At 44.9% G+C, this 19,884-nt stretch overlaps 1 protein-coding gene across 4 annotated transcripts; it reads right to left on the bottom strand.

The window, feature by feature from the left end:
* Positions 1 to 679: 679 nt before the first annotated feature.
* On the bottom strand, positions 680 to 10,767 carry LPCAT4 (lysophosphatidylcholine acyltransferase 4). Of its 4 annotated transcripts, XM_072625249.1 has the most exons (15): positions 10,722 to 10,767; positions 10,142 to 10,371; positions 8,667 to 8,809; positions 7,982 to 8,202; positions 6,934 to 7,046; positions 6,446 to 6,506; positions 6,100 to 6,158; positions 5,857 to 5,891; positions 5,054 to 5,108; positions 4,878 to 4,960; positions 4,449 to 4,574; positions 3,945 to 4,077; positions 2,028 to 2,126; positions 1,482 to 1,638; positions 680 to 1,083 (listed from the first exon to the last, which is right to left on the bottom strand). In XM_072625249.1, the coding sequence occupies exons 2-15, from the start codon at positions 10,253 to 10,255 to the stop codon at positions 908 to 910; spliced, it is 1,575 nt and encodes a 524-aa protein (XP_072481350.1). In that variant the 5' UTR covers positions 10,256 to 10,371; positions 10,722 to 10,767; the 3' UTR covers positions 680 to 907. The 4 variants fall into 4 exon arrangements, with proteins under 4 accessions (XP_072481350.1, XP_072481349.1, XP_072481352.1 ...); XM_072625248.1 differs by lacking the exon at positions 10,722 to 10,767 and having other exon boundaries at positions 3,945 to 4,098; positions 10,142 to 10,618; XM_072625251.1 differs by lacking the exons at positions 8,667 to 8,809; positions 10,142 to 10,371; positions 10,722 to 10,767 and adding an exon at positions 8,453 to 8,611.
* Positions 10,768 to 19,884: the final 9,117 nt, after the last annotated feature.

Here is a 19,884-nt window from a genome sequence, read left to right as displayed (position 1 = left end):
CTCACTGCATGTTTCCATGTCTCACAACCCTCATCATTGATAAGTCCTTTTTGGTATCTAACCTCTGTCTGCCCTGTTGACATTTAACTGATTTCCTCTAGGCTTTCCCAAATGGAATGTGTTCTTGTCCCTCCCCCCCCACTCTTAATCCCAGAAAAAGTTGGGCAGAGGGTTCCTATGGAATGCCCACTATTAATATCCATAGGTATTCAGCACCTCGCTGGGGTTAGGACCAACTCTTGGTTCCATGGCAAGCTGATATATTAGAGCTGACAGTACTGTTCCATGTCTTCTGTCTCTCATACTCTTCCCTCCTTTCCTTCTCCAAAGGAAAGGTTGTTAGCTGTTGTTAGCTGTGCTGGGATGAGCAGTCAACAGGTGTTGGGCAGAAAGGATAGTATGTGTGTGTGTGCGTGTGTGTGCATGTGTGTGTGTGTGCACATGCGTGTGCGTGTGCGTGTGTGTGAGAGACATCAGTGATGATGTATATATAACAGTGGCAGGGAGAGGAGGCTAGGGTATGTGTCTTAGAGTGTCTTGTCCATCTGGAATTAAGAATGAACCATTCTGGTTGTATCTTGGATGACCTTAGGGGGGTCCAGTCGTGCCCAGACATTTGGAATACTCAGATGAGCAAACCAACTGCCAAGCCTCCAAACAATTGTGCCATTGATAGGGCTAAGCTTATGTTTTTTTTTTAATAGATATAGATATAGATTTATATTTATATATAAAATAGTTTCTTACAAAAAAACCAAAATCAACTTAAAAAAAAAAAAACGAAACAAAGTCAAACCAGGAGTCACATGAACAGAGATGGAGGCATGGGCTAGTCCCCCGGTGCTGCCCTGAGTCTGAGGGGCTGGGATCGAGCTAGGAATAAAGGGGTGAGGTGGGGCCAGGATTCTCACTCGTTTTTCGGCTTGGAGGTGTTCACAGTCCCATTGGACGTTGGGGTAGGGATGCTGTGAGATATGGCCTGTGGAGCTTGGGGGTTGGCCCGAAGGGTATATGGGGGACGTAGGTAGGTGCTGAAGAGTCTTCCATAGAGTGGGTCGTGCAGGGAAAAGTTCTGGAACTGGCCTAGTGAAATAAGGTAGGTAGGAAGGAAAGGAGATAGGGTAAGGAAAAGACAGAAGAGGTGATGAAAAAGAGGACTTTCATAGCACCAGGAGGAGCAGATTCCAGGCTTTCCACAAAGTTGTTGCCCAGCCTGACCTCTTTCCAGAATTCATGTATCCTCAGTCCCAGCTTTCTATAGTTCCAGCTCTCCTGAAACAGATTTCTGCTCTCCTCAGGCCTTACTACTTTCCTTGACTTTCTTGCCCCAACCCCAGCTCTCTTTCTAAAACTCACATGTTCTGATTCTCAGCATCCTTTCTTCCCCACAACCCTAGTGTTTATCTGTATTTCTTTTCTCCAATCCCTCCTCACTCCTTCCCACAGTGCCTTGAGGATAGGCTTTGAAGGAGGTGACTCACAGAGGGAGAGGCCTTGGGTAGGTGTGGACTGGCACAGCTCAGCATGCAGAGTGGCAGTCGAAGCTCGGGGTGAGCCCAGCAGCAGGTGCAGGATGGTGCCAAAGCCATCTTTGTACAACAAACGGCCTGATCCTTCTGGTTCCTCTTCAGCAAAGAGCTTTTCAGAGGGGAAAAACCCCCAGAACAAGAAAAGATGGAGAACATTTAGCTTGGGATTATATCTTTCCTTGATCCTCCCAAGTCACCAAGCAGATGACCTGTCCCCAACACATTCTTCCCTCCCTACACGGCCTTTCCCCAAGACTATTCCAGGCCGATCACAGTAGAAACTCAGTACTTCATAGCCATCACTCCAGGCGCTAGCCTATCCCGATTTTTTTCTAGGTCTCCCCATAGTAAGGTTTGCTGTGATCTAACTGAAGTGGCAGTGGCTCAGGAACCTCAGATTCTAGAAACTCTCCAAAACATTAGGATAAACTATTGAGGTATTTTGGTGGGAGATCATGTTCTGCATATCCAGCAATGTCCCCTCACCCCTTCTAGTACCTCAAAGGCTAGACGAGTCAGTTCTTCAAGGCTCCTGCCCCCATCTAGGGCTGCCAGGGCAAGAGCCACATCTCGGAAATCCACTGAACCACTGGAATCCTGTGGGAAAATGGGATTTATCATGGCATTGGGGTCAATAATGCAAGCATAAGGGTCTTCATTTATCCTTTCCTCTCACCATATGTCATCTCCCAGTTCTACATCAGCTGCCTAAAAATGACATTTCCTGGCAGAATTACTTCCCTTTGGGGTGCTGAAGGGTGAACTTCCCTAAAATACCATGGGCATCTTCAAGTGGACTCCTGAGTCACCTGATAAAGTGATTTCTTATTCCTGGAGGAAGTGCCCAAGACTCTCCTATAGGGAATCTCCTGAGGAATTCCTAAGGAATGCAGGAAAACTCCAGGTTATTGACATTCTTAACACACATGTCAACACCCTTTATTCACTGCCCTCAAGCTGGATGAACTGGTTTTACACTCTCCTGGTCTTGACTGGTGTGGGAAAACTGGTCAGACACACAGAAAGATGGCCACTGGCATCACGTATTAAAAAGGGAGTATGCTTGCTGTGTACATATACATGTGTGTGCGTGTGCGTGCGAGAGTGAGAGAGAGGGAGAAAGAGGAAGAGGGAAAGAGACAAAGAGAGAGAGAAGGGAGGGGGAGGGATCAGAACATCTACTTCATTCCTGGTCCTCTGGGGGATTGTTGGAAACTTTGGTCCCCTGACTTTGAGAACCATTAGATCTGGTTTGTCTCTGTTGCTCTGGGGAACTTGTGGGAGCCATGTTATCTGTTTTGGATAAGGAAGAACTCTGGCATTCAATAAACACCAGGCATCTTCCAGGAACACCATAATTCTTCCAGTGGGCAAAGCCACTAGACATTTTTGAAATACCAGGAATTCCCTGAAAAAGCCTGGGAATTTTTAGGAAATACAGGCAACTCCCAGGTTCTTTAAAAAAAATCTGTCAAGACTATTGAAAATTCCTTGGGGATGTGCTGAAGCTTTGGCTTCCCTGAGGAACAGCACTGTAACCTGCCATTAACAGTGTTGCTGCTGGATGCTCCTGAATGACATAAACCAGGAGTTTATGAGTGGAACTGGAGATTACTGGAAGAATGTGTGTCTGGGCTACCACCTCCACCCTCTCCTCTGAGCTCTATGGGATTTATCTGAGGAGGGGGCCACCCACAGACAAGGAAAGAAGGCAAAACATGTATATTTAAGATTCATGGGATGAAAGTAAGTTATGGTACCAGAACTGCCAAGCCACAAGCACTCAGTCTTCTACTCTGCTTAATTACTCCATCTCATCTTCTTCATACAGAGAGGAACTTGGCTCCATATGAGACCAGATGCTTCCCTCACTTTAACAGTATCCAGATACTGCTGTCAACTAATCTATGACACTGTCCTTGTTATTTTCTCCCTGTATTTCCTTATCTTGTTTAGTTCAACAAATATTGGCTGTCTACCATGGCTGGACAGAACTATGAGGGACAGTAAATACAGAAGCTAGAGGACCTACCATAGTCCCCCCAAGCTGGCTATCTAATGTTCAACAAACACTTAATAAGCACCTACTTTGTGCAAAGCATTGTGCTAGACACTAGGGGAGATACCAAGTTTAGAGTCACTGCCAACACAGAGCTTATAGTCTAATGGGGGATATGGCACATTGCACAAATCATTATAATGCAAAATAATGCCTGATGAATGCATAAGACAGATGCAAACAAAATGATTGATGAGGTCTCTGGGAAGTTTTTCAATATGGCTTTCATTGTTTTCCAGAGATAGTTTCTAATGTATCCACTGAAAGGCGTTCCCTAAATCTTAAAACTACTCACTTTAGGGCTCAGAGAATAGGACCCCTGGTGACAAGACTCTCCATCCCACCTCCCTCCTCACCTGTTGGAAGTAGTCGAAGGCGCCGGCCACCGTGTGAGAATCAGAGAGCTGCAGTTGTTTGGCAAACTCTTCTTTGCTGACCATGCGACTCCGGCCTGGCTCTGCTCCGGCATCCATACAACCAGGGGACAAACTAGAATGGAAGTGCTTCAGGCTGGGAAATTGGACCAGTTCCCTTCTTACCATGCTTCTCTGACCTTGTGTCTGTCCCTAGAGTCTTCCCAGTGTGGGATTGCCTGGGTGTGTTCCCAGACTACTCTTAACTAATAGTCCCTCGAGGTCTCCCACCTTTCGTACTTTGGCGGTTTACTTTCTCTCTCCTTTTTGCCTTTGGTTTCCTTGTTTTTTCTCCTTTTTCCCCCTTTCCTTGGGATTCCAGCCTTCATTCAATCCCTATTCTGTGTGTTTCTTGTTCTTTCACTATTTCCCTCTGATCGTCTCTTTTCTTAGGCCCCCATCTGCCCTCTTCTTCCAAATTTCTGCCCTGCATTCCAAGTCACTCACCCAGCCTTTCGAAGCACTTTTCCCAGCTCCCACAGCTGGGGTTCCAATGCCACCTTTAGCTGACCAACCACAGTCACGGGCAGGTTCCCCACAAATTCACACTCTGTGGCAGGAATTCCCAAGGCCCTGTAAGGTGAAGAGGAATATGGAAAAAAGCTGTGCAGAGATCTAACACCTGGGACAGCACCATGTCTACCTGCTGGAGAAGGCAGACCATAATCTCTGAATTTTCATTACCTAAGAACTCACATGCCTGTTTTCCAAGAGTCTGTTGACTGGTTCTCCTCCCTGCTCTAGAACTTTGGCTTCCCACTCCACTACCCTGCTTCCACTCTGCTAGTTCTTACCTGTTGCTTCTCCACAGGGGCTCTACGCCATTGGCCTTAGGAACCAGAACAGAAGTTGGGTGTATGCAAAAAGGATACTCACTGTGCCATGACCCTCTGGACATTGTTGGCATAGAGAGTGGGGTTGCTGCTCTCTTCGGGACTTGGCTGATATACTGGGAGGAACTGAAATGCAAACATATGCCCCAGTAAAGAATATCTTCCTGGGGGCACCTACTCATCCCCTACTCTGTTTCCCCAGGGCCTTTTATTTCTTACCTCCACATCCACAATGCTACAAGGCTGGGAGGCTGTAAGCCAGAGAACTTTGAGCCTGGGAGAGAAGAGAGTTTTAATGCCTAGCAGGGTAGGGATCTTATCTCAACTCTTCCGGAAGGGACCTCAACAATCATGGGGGAAGTGGCAGGCCATTTGGCTCTGTTCAAGAAGGGAGCATGCCCTTTAAATGAGTCCTCAAAGTAGACTTTTAGCTAACACAGCTGTGTGGAGAGGCATTTATTTGGGAAGCACTGGAGGGGTAGGTAAGAGGAGTGGAGAGGAAATGCACAGCCATCTTATCCTGCTATACTTAATATTAGTTGGGACTAATCACCACATAAGGGTTAAAGAAATGGTGAGCCCTAGCGAGTTGTGTCAGAGGAAAAGAGCCCCAGGAGTAAGAAGGTTAGATATGGAGGAGGCCCTGAGGGTTTCATTGTTAAGATGAGGTTACTAACAGAATACGCGTAAATAAGTTCCAACTAGAATAGGAAAGCAGGAAGCACTTTTAGACTATGCTAGTCAGTAAGACTCTGGAAAAGGTGGTAAGGCAATTAAAATTAAGGTAGTGCCTTTCTTGGAGTTCTCTCCAGACTTGGAGAAAGACACTGGAGAGGTGTTATTTTGTCTTAAGGTTAGCAGGATGAATTGGACTGGATGACCTCTGGAGGGCTTGGCCAGCCTGGTGGTAGGTAGGCTGAGAATCCTGTGATGAATCCTCAGCCCTTCCCTTTTTCACACCCCACCCTCAACTCCCACCTCCTCTCCCCCACCACATGCCCAGGGGCACCACCAGGACTCACACTCCAGGGCCTCTCCATGCCCAGCTTGTAGTATCCTAAGGGAGAAGCAGAGATTAGGAATGAGGGGAAAGCCTTGCTCATTCTTTCCAGAAACTGCCCCTCCTCCAGATTCTGCCAGCTCTGCCCCTTCTACCCAGCTTATGCACAATTTCTGCCATGATGTGGGTGATAATTGGCCCCTATCCCATATGAGGGCAGATTCAAACCCTTTTCATCTTCACGCCTTCTTGGATTCAGACTCACCAGGCTGTTGGGGTATCGGATGAGGACAGGCTGCACAGGCACCCCTGCGATGAAAGCTCCTAAACCCCATGCCCAACACCCAAAATAAAGGTTAGTGGGGGGGGGGGAAGAAGGGATGAAGGGTCAGGGCAACCCCCAACAGTCTTCTGCTCTAGGTCACTTCTAACAACCTGAGATCTTGACTGTTTTTTAGTATTATCTAAAGGTCATTATGAATTCTCTGAACCACTTGACTCCCTCCCCCAGAATTCTGAGTCTCCCCCATCCCAAACTGTTCCTCAACTCTGATGCTTATTTTTTTTCTAGTTCTACTTCTACCTCCACCCCATCTCCACTCCCTGTTCACCTGGTTTGAATTTGAGCAAGGCTTTCTTGTTGGAACAGGTGCCCTCAGGAAAAAACAGCACCTAAGGAGTACAATAAGGAAACAGGATGGGAAGGGAGGTGGGAAGGAGGGAAGAGATGGCTGTGTGCCTTTTCAAGGCATCCCACAGGGGCACAAGAGATGGCTAGGTAGCTTCCTGTGACCCCTTTGGAGAATTTTTTCCCCTCCACTTCTTGGGGTTACCCCCCCAACATTCAAGAGACTTTATTAGAAGTGGCCCCCTACTCGTTCCATGTAGAGGCCCACTACTCCTATGCCCTAAGGTCCACGTATAACCATCTTATGCCTTTTTTCCTGGAAGAGGGGGTGGAGAGAGGGCAGAACAGCACTGAGTATTGGTGATACTCTAGCTGCTAATGTTGGAGTGGAGAAACTGGCAAGTGGTATACTGGGAAGTGGGTCCTATAAAAAGAGAGAGGCTCAGAAGGGGTCATAGAACCTGGACCTACCTGAGGCCACTTGCCTTTTGAGGTTGCCCGCCTTCGAACCTCTTCCACTACCTTTCTTCGAGAAGCAGGGTCATGCCGGGACACTAGGATGGCTTGGTTGAAACGGAGAAGTGCTTCGTGGGAGGAAGGCAGATGCAGAAGTAAAATCAGTAGGATTGGTTATGTTATAGAATTTTAGGGATGGAAAACATTTAAGAGACCATCTAGTTCTACCCCCTTATTTGGATAGAGAAAATGAAACAGAGGAAAGGACATTAAGTAACATGCCCAGTGGGTAGGAGACTAGTAAACGAAGCAGAACCAGAAGTAGCACTCAATTTTCTAGCTCCAGGCCCAAGCTTGGAGATGCTGTTATCCACTGTTCTCCATACCTAAAGTGTCTTGTAATCTGTGCTTTGATGGCAACCAAATGACCTATTTTAGGATTGTGTCCAACACCCTCATTTTACAGATGAGGAAACTGAGGAAGGCAGAAGTTAAATGACTTGCCTAGGGTCACACAGCTAATTAGTATCTGAGGTGAGATTTGAATACAGGTCTTGCTGGCTCCAAGTCCAGCATCCTATCCATTATGCCACACCGTTTCTCTCTAATTCTCTCTTTTTAGGTAACTGGCCTAAATATTCACCCTCTTTCTTCCTGACTTCAATTCCAGTGCTCTGCCCATTATACCATACTGTCTTTATTATTATCTTGGGTTGAGGATTTTCCCCTGTAATTCTGAATCCTCACTTCTACTTACTATCAATGTTACTTGAGGCAAGTCACTTTTCTTCCATGGGCCTGTTTCCTTAGGTGTAAAATAGGGTTAGATTAGGTATTTTTAAGAAAATTCTAACTCCTGTTATTCTGATAGAGAGGCCAAGCAGTAATTTACAAAAGTTGCTAATTTGCATGTCACTGTCAACACAGACCCAAGTGGTCCTTTCCCCCTTGGGAGTCCAGGCCAGCTCTCCTTCAAGTGTCCCTAATCCCTGGTGGTTTCCATTCAACTGTCATCTCCTCCCCCCCCCAACTGTTCTCCTTCAACCCTTGAGTGCTCTCTTACCTCCAATGACTGGTACAGAGAGGTTCTCAGCTCGGGATACAACCTTAGGGAGGTCACAGGGCAACAGGACAATGGGGTCAAAGAAGGTCGAATGGGGAGCAGCAACCAGGACCGGGGCCTCTAGGCATGAGGCCCGATGACCTCGAACCCGGATGCGGAGGAAGCCCAGGAGGAAAAAGAGTAGCCGACTCAGGCCTAGTACCCCACTGTGACAGACTGTCCTGTAGAAAGTAAGCCTGGGTATCAGGAGGGCAAATCCACTCCCCTTCATCCACCCCTGGGTCCCTGACACTTGGGAAGTATCACTGTATTATTCCTACAAGACTCTTCTCTCCCTCCCTTTCTTCCTCCTCCCCCCCAGGATGGCTAAAAACAGTCAAGATTCTAGGCTAGGGGATCTTACCCTGATGTTAAAACTTCTGGGAAAAGAACTGAGTCTGACAATCTTGTCATGTGACCCAATCTACTTACAGCATCCCATTTTAGAGATGGTGTCCCAGGTAGCAGGGGTAGATCAGAAGAAACATCCCACCCACGGGGTGTTAAACCCACCAGTGGATTCATGCTCTCCCCACATTCTCTACCCACTCTGTTTTCTTCCTCAAAAAGAGGAAAGGGGTGGGTAGCAAGAAAGGACTGTGCAATGAAATAGCCATTGCTGTTTGTCTCCTGGTTTCTCACTTACTTCCTCCATCCTGTGATTGGCTCCTGCAGCTGCTCCTCGGAGAGACCGGCCACTTGGAGCCAGGCAAAGGGCCAAAGGAGAAAGAGGACAAGGAAGGCCAGGAGCACTCGGATGGGGGCCAGCAGTGCCCCCAGCAGGCAGAACTAGGGACAGGGAGAGGCGGGTAGGGCTGTCAGAACTTGGAAGACCTTCTTATACAGCCTACTCATTTTCTTAGGGATGGGAAGCAGGCCCAGAGAGCTTCCCCCTTTCTCCTGATAGAGCAAAGGATGGCACAGGTGATATGGTTAGAGATAGGGTATACTGGGAAGGAGGGGGAATCTGGGAAAGTTAAGGAGACAGGTCAAACTAGAAGGGAGAGAAAATTCCAATTCTATTTAAGACTATAGTTCTGTGGCCAAAAAAGATAATGGATGTAAAAACACACATTTAAAGTGCTATGCAAACATAAGATTATAATCTGGATTAGTGAAACAAACTGGGGAAGAGAGTGGGTTGAGAGAGGGATGGAAGGGGGAGAGAGTATCTGTGCAGAATAAGGGCAGTGAAGACCCTGATGAGAACAGGCACATCGAAGATTAAGAAGGATCAGAGCCCTATCTTTCCTGCCTTTTAGCCTCCCCCCCCAACCCTTATGTAGCTCAACAGAGCAACATGAACACCCTCTTCTCTCCTCTCTGGGATGGAGGATGAATTTGGGAGCTATATTGGCACAGTATTCACCTCTTTCCTACCTCCCAAGTTGTTTAACAGTAATACCCTGGCATGGGGGAGGGGAGAGGACTGAGGCCCAGATTAGGGAGGTAGTGTTAGAGTTGCCAGGAGCCTGGCAGTAACCCTGGGGAGGTAGTAGGTAAACAAATCCCTGCCTCTAGAGCCTAGCCCTGGGAGTAGAAACCAGTCAAGCCTATTTGCTCCTTTCCTAGTTCTCAACCTTCTGACCGGTCTGAGGTTGCCCTCCTTTTCCTGCAGCCAACTTTCCCTCCCCCCACCCCAAGGTGCTGCAGTGCAGGGGGTTGGGGGGAGGTGGGAAGGGCATAGGGACACAGGCAGGGGTAATCCGATGGTCTTCTCTTCTAAGCCAATTTCCCAGGTGGAACATTCATCATCCCCACCCAAGTTCCTTTTAACCTCCTAAGTCCATCCTCAGAGTCCTCAGTCGCTTTAGAATGCCATCTTCATCTCGTTCAGTGTCCTCCATCTCTTTCTGGTTCTGTCTCTTTCTGGTTCCTCACCATCACCCTCCCAACCCTCCCAGTCCTCCATTTATTCTATCTGTCTTTATCCCCATGGTACCATCCCCCCAACCATTCTCCTATATTCCCTTCTGCCAAGGCTCATGTCTTCCCAGTTCCCCACTGCCATCCTCCCCCCCCCCCCCCCCAGGGCCCAAACGTCCCACATGGCCCCATCCCCATTAGTGCTTCCTGCATTCCTCATCCACTCTCCCCTAGGCTCCCCCACTCACATCTCACCTTGACCCTCTGAAGGCGGGAGAGGTGCAGCTCGTGCACGAAGGGATTGGGTGGTGGGGGGGGCCCGGGGGCAGGGTCAAGGGGAACCCAGTCCCCCGGGCTGCCCTGGCTCATGTTTTCGGGAGGCTCGGCGCGGGCCCCAGCTCTGCAGAGCGTCTGCCTGGGGCTGCTGCTGCTGCGGTGGTGGCGGTGGTGGCGGCGGCGGCGGCGCCTCTGGCCCCGGGCCCAGCCTGATGCGGGGTGGAGAGAAGAAGGGAGGGGGAGCCGGAGAGCGGACCGAGCCGGCGTTGTCAAGGCTCAGGGAAGGGGCGGAGCCTCCCGCTTTGGGGAGTCGGCGCTCCCCCGCCCCCTCCTGCATCCTCCCCGGCCACCCCCCCACCCTAGCCCATCTCCCGCCCCGAGGGCCGGGGCCATTGTTCCGCAGAAGCCGGATGCTCTTCGGAATGCTCAGCCCCCTCCTGGTCCTCCACTTCTCCTACCCTTCCCGGCCTTTGGCTCTCCCTTTTCTCCCTTCCCCTGCAGCTTTCTCCCCCTCCCACTGCTTCTTCCCCACCTCCCCTCCCTTTCATCCGCCCCCAACCTGGGTCCTTTCCTTCTAGGGCTCCACTATTCTGGCGCCTGGCCTTCGTGTGGAGGAAGGTGTGGGTGCATGGGGGTGGCAAGCTTCATGGTGAGTGGGTGGGGATAGGGGATGGTGGGTGGGGAGCGTCCTGTGGATGGAGAGGCTGGAAGGTCCCATCCTCTCCCTCTAGAGCTAAGAGGTTTGGAGAAGATTTAAGTTGGGGACCCTTGGAAATGGCAAGAAATGGGGACAAACTAGGAGAAGCCTAGGACAAGGAGTCAGAGATTCCAAAGCGAAGGGTAGAGACCACCCCCGCCCATCCTCTCCTGGATCCGGAGGACAGCTTGTCCCCTGCCTGTCCCCACTTTAATCACATGAGGAGGGTCTGCCTCCCTCTGGTGGTCTCGAACTCCTCCAACCCTCCTCTGTCCCCCGCCCCCACTCTGATTTGGGAAATCTCCGTATTCCTGAAATGCCCCAGATTCCCAGAAGGCCTGTGATGCATTTGCTCTTAGCTGGTTGAATAAAGAAACTTTGAACTTGATTTTTAAGGAGGGGCTGATAGGGTCCAACATTTCTGAGAGAAGTCAGCCCCTCCTTAAAATCAAGTTCAAAGTTTACCTATTTTAAGAAACTGTTTCACCCTAGCAATCAGGTACTCACATTTACCCAGGCCAGGAGGGACCAACGTCTTTCTTCCTGGCTAACCCTCCTTCTTCTACCCCGCTCTCCGTCCTTTCTCCCCCATTACGCAGAAGAGGTAGAGGTACATTTTTGTATGAATCTACAGGTCTACTTACTTTGCACGATCTGTCAACTTCTTGAGCCAGTGCTGCTCCATGCTGGCTTTAGTACCTCCTGCGGTCAGGTCCCTCCTTTACACTTCAGGAAACGCTGCTACATACCTCTTCTTTCCTGCTAGGTAATATGTACTCCCTTTTAGGGCAGAGTCTGTGTTTGCATGTTCATTAACTTGCACAATGCCCTTCACTTAGTAGGTGCTTCACTGATGAACTTATTCCTCCTATTGCTGTCACTTAGACTTCTTTCTCTAGAAAGAAGACTTGACTGGCAGCTAGGTGGAGCAGTGCTGGACTTGGAGTTAGGTACACCTGTGTTCAAATGCTGCCTCAGACACTTACTAGCTGTGTGACCCTGGGCAAGTCACAACCCTTCTATATCTGTTTCAAAATCTTTAAAATGGGGATAAGAATAACACTTACCTCACAAGATTGTTATGAGAATAAAATGAGATAACATGTAAAGCACTTTGTTCTTACTATTATCAATCAACACAGTGACTTAAAGGAGTATATCGTTTTAAACTAGATATTGTTTATACATTTTCTTAAACTTTTTTTTTTTAGAGAAGAGGATTCCTGTAGCCTATCTCAACTATGTTACATAACTATACAGCACTCTTTTCCTGTTAGGAAGTCCATTGTAGGATTTAAACTCCATCCTTTTTATTGTAGAAGTCCATTTTCTTCAGTTCTTGTCTCCTAGAGATGGAGAATGGTTGGATGGGGCAGGGTTAGCTACAGGAGAAACTCGTGGTCCATATTTTTCTTAGTATTAATGTTATAAGGGTCGGAGGTCACACCCTACTTAAGAGCTATTTCCTGGATTTACATGAATGGATGCTGAGTGAAGTGAGCAGAACTAGGAGAACATTGTACATAGTGATAACAGCAATGTGGGGAGATCAACAATCAGACCTAGCTCTTCTCAGCAATACAGTGATCCAAGACAATTTCAAAAGATTCTTGATGAAAATACTATCCTCTTCCAGACAAGGCATGATGGAGTCTGGATACAGATTGAAGCATATTATTTTCTTTTTTTTTCCTTCTCATGGTTTTTTCCCCTTTTGTTCAGATTCTTCTTTCACAACATAACGAATGTGGAAATGTTTAACATGATTGTAGATGTATAACCTATGTCAGATTGCTTGCTGTGTTGGGGGGTGGAGAAGAGAGGGAGAAAAAACTGGAACTCAAAATCTTTTTTTAAAAATTAATTAATTTGTTTTTAGTTTTCTACAATCACTTCCATATATCTTAGATTCCCCCCCCCCCCCAATTCCTCTCCTCCCTCCCTCCCTCCCTCCCTGAGTTGGCATGCAATCTTATATAGTTTCTACACATGTGTTCTTATTAAATATATTTTCTCCTTAGTCATGTTGCATAGAAGAATGAAAATGAATGGGAGAAACCAAAGAGCAAAACAAAACAAAATATAACATAAAAGAAAATATTCTGCTTCATTTTGTGATCCAGTTCCATTGTTCTTTCTCTGGATGTGGAAGGCATTTTGCCTCGAGTCTATTGGGAATTTTTTAGGGCCTTGCATTGCTGTGAAGGGTTAAGTCTACCAGAAAAATGCCTTGCACACTGTGGTTGTTGCTGTGTACGGTGTTCTCCTGGTCCTTTCACTCAGCATCAGTTCATGTAAGTCCTTCCAGGCCCCTCTGAAGTCTTCCTGTTCATCATTTCTTATAGCATAATAGTATTCCATTACATTCATATATCACAACTTGTTCAGCCATTCCCCAATTGATGGGCATCCCCTGAATTCCCAGTTCTTGGCCACCATAAAGAGAGCTGCTATAAACATTTTTGTACATGTGGGATCTTTCCCATTTTTATGATCTTTTTGGGATACAGTCCTAGAATTGATAATTCTGGGTCAAAAGGTATGCACATTTTTGTAGCCCTTTGGGCATAGTTCCAAATTGCTCTCCAGAATGGTTGGATCAGCTCACAATTCCACCAACAGTGAATTAGTGTTCCAGCTCTCCCACATCTTCTCCAGCATTTATCATCTTCCTGTTTTGTCACATTAGCCAATCTGATAGGTGTGATGTGGCAATTCAGAGTTGTTTTGATTTGCTTCTCTTTAATCAATAGTGATTTAGAGCATTTTTTCATATGACTGTAGATAGCTTTAATTTCTTCCTCTGAAAACTGCCTGTTCATATCCTTTGACCATTTGTCAATTGGGGAATGACTTATATTCTTGTGCATTTGACTCAGTTCTCTATATATTTTAAAAATGAGCCCTTTATCACAGAAACTAGTTGCAAAAATTCTTTCCTAGTTTTCTGCTTCCCTCCTAATCTTGGATGCATTGGGTTTGTGCAAAACCTTTTCAATTTAATATAATCAAAATTATCCTAATTATTATCCTAATATCAAAAAATCAAAATCAAAAATCAAAAAATCAAAAAATTTGATAATCAAAATTATCATAATGTTCTCTATCTCTTATTTGGTCAAAAATTTCTCCATTCTCCATAAATCTGACTATTCCTTGCTCCCCTAATTTATTTATAGTATCAGTCTTTATACCTACATCATATATCCATTTGAACTTTATTCTTGTGTATGGTGTCAGGCATTGGTTTATGCCCAGTTTCCACCACACTCTTATCCAGTTTTCCCAGCAATTTTTGTCAAACAGTGAGTTTTTATCCCAGAAGCTGGGGTTTTTGGGGGAACTCAAAATCTTACAAAAATGAATGTTGAAAACTATCTTTACATGTAATTGGAAAAAAATAAAATATTACTAACAGAGAAAAAAAAAGAGCTGTTCCCCGAACCAGGTGGGACCATCTCTAATAAGTTAATCACTCAAAGGATTTATTAGGTGCAAATAGTCCTTGATTAAATTAGAAGTCAGTGAATCATTGGATGAATTGGAATTCAGAGACACAGGAAGTATACTGCCATTAGGCTAAGTGGAGTAGTGGATAGAAGTCTGGACCTGAAGTCAAGAAGACATCTTCCTGAATTCAAATCTAGCCTCAGACACTTACTAGCTGTGTACCCCTGGGCAAGTCACTTAACCCTTTTGCCTCAGTTTACTCATCTGTAATATGAGCTGGAGAAAGAAATGGCAAACCACTCCAGTATCTTTGCCAAGAAAAACCCAAATAGTATCACAAAGAGTTGAACACAACTGAACAAAAACAACATATTTGGATTGGTTCAGGGATTTGGTCATTCCCTGTTGGATTTAAAGGCAAGCTATTTTAGAAGTGGAAATTAGAGTTTTTTGAAGCTTAGCGGTAGAAGGCCTGAGGAAAGCCTCGGAAAAGTAATTCCTTGGGGGAGGGAGGAGACCAACTTGACTCCAGTTTAGGTCTTCTCTCCTACCCCTTTGTCTGTTTGCATATTGTTTCCTTCTTTAGATTGTAAGCCCCTTGAGGGTAGGAACTGTTTTTTGTGCTCCCCCTTTTTTGTATCCCCAGTGCTTAGCACAGTACCTGGCATGTAGTAGGCACTTAACAAATGTTTATTGAATTGACTGAAGAAGGATTTTGTGAGAGATTTTAGATTTTTTCACTGGCATCTTAGTACTGTCTATGAGACAACAGTGGCTGAACATCTTTCTCCTTCTCATCTCAGAGTTTTAGAAAAATGAAAAGTAGCTATTCATGGAAAGGTTGGAGATTGCTAAAACAAACAATAATTTGTAGCTAAAAATTCACTGTTAGAATCTGAATGTTACTTTTAAAGGCTCGAACATTTCCTGTTTACAATATTAATTTGCTTAGCTAATATTCCTCCCCCTCATATCTATAAAACCCCATTGGAAAGCTTCTATATACTGAGGTTACTTGCATCTCAATACATTCTTTACAATTAAATATATACAAAAAATGATCCTTAGACTGTGTAATGTAACAATAATTTTTTTATTTAAAAATTGATAGAGGTTTGTTACTGTATTGAGAAGGGGGAGAGATAAGTTGAGTAGCCAAATTATTTACAATTTTTGACTGTCATCAAATAACAATTATTCTCTATCCTTTCTACGTCATCCAAATCATGGTAGGAAAACTCACATAGCAAAGTCACACAAAAAAATCCACAAAGACCCAGGAACTAGGATGAAGAGTGAGGTAATGAGAGTTCAATACCTTTGTCCTTTGCGTGCATCAAATTATTTCTTTCCATTTGTTAATTCACTATGGTGAGTTACCATTAGGGACTTTAGCAATTGACTCCTCACCCTTCATCTCTATTGTCTTTCAGCTAGGAACCCACTCACCAGTACCGTGGACTTCCATTACTACTCAAAATTCCATCTCCTTGTAATTCATCCCTCCCACTTCCCAACTCCTACTAAACCTGTCTTCCTTCCATCATTATCTAAATTTTAATCACTCAACCCTTCCCACTTGTCTTAAATCATCACTCCCTTCTTGACTACATTAAATTTCATACCCAACCCTGAACTCCATGTTTAGCTTCAATGCTGTCCTCACCATCATTAGATCTCTCAGTCACCTGATTTTTTTTTAAACTCCACTATGCCAACCCCTGCCCTTGATCACCTTTACTTCTGTTTTTTTTTTACTCTTATCTTTTTAGGATGCTGGTTTCTTTTTGGGAACAAGGCTAACCTGGTCTATTATGAATTCATGCTCCTTGTTAATGAATTAAGTTAATGAATTCATGCTCCATGTTCAGTTCTCCTTGTTAATCCATCTGATTAGTTACTTAGGCACTACCCACAGAAGTTGTTTTAGACTCTTCCAGTTCTTAATCTCTCAGCTTATCTTCTGTGAAACATCACTCCTCAACATATCTCCAAATTTCCTAATTCTTGTGGATTAGGATTGTTCAGAGGGGCACACCTGGTTTGCTAGACTAGAGCATTTCCTACGGAGCTCAATTCTGAGGGACATTTACCTTGGCAGCAACTTCCTGATTGATTCTTTGGTCCCTGGGACTGGGGTACATAAAAGGTTATTGGCTATGGAGTCAGGAGGAATTCAATATTCTTGTATGAACTGTAGAAAGGCTCAACCCTCTCACTTTTAATCCTATCACTCAGAACTCTTCCAACTCTCTGGACGTCTGTGCAGAAGGGGGAAAGAATTTCTTTCCCCTCCCCTCCCCTTTTGGCATCCGTAGAAGCTACCCATACATGGTAGTAAGAACATGTTTTACCCTTGGCAAGCCTGAGCCTAGACCTCAAGTAGCTGGTTACTTCTTCTGTTTTGTGTGTCTTTGCATGATCACAGGTGACTGAAATAATGATCTTAGAGATTGATTTCCAGTTTCAATGACTATCCTGAGTTCAAGGAAGCTTGGGTTCCAGAGTCAGTGCTGGTTTCCCAGTAGGAGGTGCTCCTCAAAACTATACTACTTCTCATCAGTTGAATCATTTTGAGCCTGGAACGATTAAAGAACCATGTTTGGCTGTCCAGAAGATCTGAACTTTATGAATTACATAGACAGTACAGATTCTAGGAGAATAGGAAATATCTGTCCAGCAGTCCCACAAAGTTGTTTTGACTTCCCAGAACAGACCTATCTCTTCTCTTTTCACTTTTACTCTATAGCCTTCTTGTCCTCTCTGGAAACTCACTTAAAGAACTATCCTCTCCCTTTCTATAGGCCCCTTCCTTTCTTTGGCAAACCTGAACTTCCCTAGCCTGAAAACTAGCCAGCAACCAACCAACCATCCAGAAAACCAAAAGAAAACAAAACCTAAAGCACTGCTTTGTTCTTTAGCACCTGTGAGCTAGGTGCCATATCCCCACCCACCTTGTGCAGTTAAATTCCTGAAATGTGTAGCCTATATTCACTCGATTACTTCCTCTCCTCTAAATTGTTTATTAACCTCCTAAATCTTACCCACCTCCCTTCATAGCTACTAAAATTGTTCTTCTGAACAATTTTCTTTTTCTTCCTTCTCCTGACTTCCTTTTTCAGCATCCTTCCTACCCTATATCTCTGGCTCAGACCTTTCACCTCTAGGCCATATTTCTAATCCTGTCAAATACATCAAATGGATATGTTTAGATATGTTAACATATCTAAAACCAAACTTATCATTTCTTTCCCCTGTTTCCCTCTATATCCTGCCCTCCCTCCCCACCCCCAACAAACAATCCTGAGTACTTTTTACCAAGTTCTATTTATCAGTGCCAGATTTTGGAGTTAAGACTGAAGGACCTAGGTGTGATCCAAGGCCATGCCACATATGCCCTTTATGGCCTTAGACAATTCATTTCTCTGTTTCCTCAACTGTAAAATGAAGGCATTAGATGATCTGTAAGACTCCTTCCAGCTCTAAATCCTTTGACTTCATCATTTTCTCCTTTTTGCCTCAAATGACTCAGACTAAAAATATCTTAGCTGCTTAAGGTCTTCACTCTTTTAAATATATGTTGCACGCAGCTATCATCAGATATTAGTGATGCCAAGATTAGAATCCATGTCCCTTGATTTCTAGTTTAAATACATCTTTGACTTCCTGTACTTCATGTTTAAATGTTACTGTAAGTCTTTCTTTTTCTTCCTGACTTCAGATGGCCCAAGGAGGCCAATGCAATGATTAATTTCTAACCTTAATTTTTTTCTTGTCCTTTTTCATTCCGTGTCCTATTTTAGCTTTTCTCCAAGTCTAGTCATTGCAAATTAAATACATTGCTAAAGGGCAAGTCTAGAATAGGTTATAGTACAAGAAAGGGGCATAACTGAATGAGGCCCTTAGAAAGGGGTGGCTGGGTAGGCAGGAGAGGGAGCATTTTTAACAGACACATTAAGTCTTCCTACCTTCTCCTGACAGAGAACCCCATTCCAGGCTATTTGCTACACTGTGACCCATTCCACATTATCTCTAGGTTGCAGGTATTCATTGTAGCCAAGGCATTTGTGTGCTGAATACATTGTCTACATATCTCTTCAGGTCTGCAACTGGATCTCACAGTTGAGTTCATTGTATCCCACAGCTTGGCATCAGGCACATAACTGTTTCCATGACTGCCTGGAGAGAGGTGCTTTCACACCTCTGAGGTTTGATCTTGGAGGTCCCAGTAGTGGCCTCTTTCCATCCTGTAGGGTATGTGTGAAATCGCTCCATTAGTGTCATTCTTTTGTGTTAAGTCATTGTTCAGTTCCATTCCATAAGCACTTACTAAGTGCCGACTAGCTAAAGGTAAGACACATCTGACAGTGGATAGAGGGCTGACCTTGGAAGCAGGAGGAACTGGGTTCAGGCTTGCCTTGCCTGGGAATGTCACTTAAGCTCTCAGTGTCTTACATATCTTTCTAAGACTGAATTGCAGATGAATGGTAATCTGAATTTGTAGAGGGAGTTTCTATACCAACAGTTTTTTACACTATGGAAATCAGAGGTCCAGATCCTTCACGCCTCTACAGGTAAGGTGCAGTGCTAGGTCTGGAGCATACAAGGCAAGAAGGAAATACAATCTGTGCTTATATTCTACTGGGTAAACATGTAAGATGAAGGATAAATAAAAAGAAAATATTTTGAGGAGGGAGAGAGTCATAACAGCTTTTTAAATGCAAAAGAGGAAAGTTTAATAGTGGGTAGATCAGTCACCAGCCCTGGCAATTCTTAATCAACTCCTGAAGAGGGCAGACCTTAGGGATGTATTGGGATGTGGTAAGCAAAAGAGCACTGGGTTAGCACCCAGCAGGAAAGAGGTAGGGTTGTGGAGGAGAAAGATGAAAGGGGAGATGGGGAAACAATGAAGCAGACATCATCTAATACACAATTTTGTCTGGAGCCAGCCTGGTTTCTCCCTGCTCCACCCTTTCTTTAAGTGGAACCAGCTGGAGCCACTCCAAACATATCACTACAAGTCTGGACCCTGGATAGGTTTCTCTGTGTTTACAACAATACCAGAATCCCTACATGTTTAGAGTCTAATAGGTTATGTAGATTTGAATATTTGATACCTAACCGATCCAATTTTTTTCCAATCTCTTCCGTTGTCCCTCTCCTCTCAGTGCCCTCCTTGCTATCTTCCTCCCTCTTCTTTCTCTCTGCCCCCAGAACAAACCATTCTGGCACTCCCTGTTAATTAAAAGGGAGATTGACAGGTGTTTAATTGGAGCATCAAAGCCATTAACACTTGCTTGGGAGCTTTCTCCAGGATATAATTACAGTCTTTTAAAAAAGACTCTTTTGGAGGGTAGGTGGGCAGGGTGTGAAGCATCTTTAAATCAGGCCCAGTACTCTTTATTTTATTTCTTAGCCCTAAACCCTGCAACCCTTGACTTTGTTATATGTTTACCTTTCCTATCCAAGTTGGTATATAAGTACAGCTTGGTGATAAAGTGGAAGGAAAAAAATTGAATGATCTTTTTATTAAATAAATTTTTTTTGTCAAATTGGCATGGATAGGGGTGCGGTC

Source organism: Notamacropus eugenii, chromosome 7 (genome assembly GCF_028372415.1).
Source record: "Notamacropus eugenii isolate mMacEug1 chromosome 7, mMacEug1.pri_v2, whole genome shotgun sequence".
NCBI lineage: Eukaryota > Metazoa > Chordata > Mammalia > Diprotodontia > Macropodidae > Notamacropus > Notamacropus eugenii.
This window is presented reverse-complemented; position numbering and strand designations above follow the sequence as displayed.

Excerpts from the sequence above, each read along its gene's own strand:
- LPCAT4 (XM_072625248.1), bottom strand. The coding sequence starts at position 10,255 with ATGAGCCAGGGCAGCCCGGGGGACTGGGTTCCCCTTGACCCTGCCCCC. Across the intron at positions 5,892-6,099 it reads TCCGATACCCCAACAGCCTG|GATACTACAAGCTGGGCATG; the intron begins GTGAGTCTGAAT and ends CTTCTCCCTTAG. Across the intron at positions 4,575-4,877 it reads GTCCAGAGGGTCATGGCACA|GGCCTTGGGAATTCCTGCCA; the intron begins GTGAGTATCCTT and ends TTCACCTTACAG.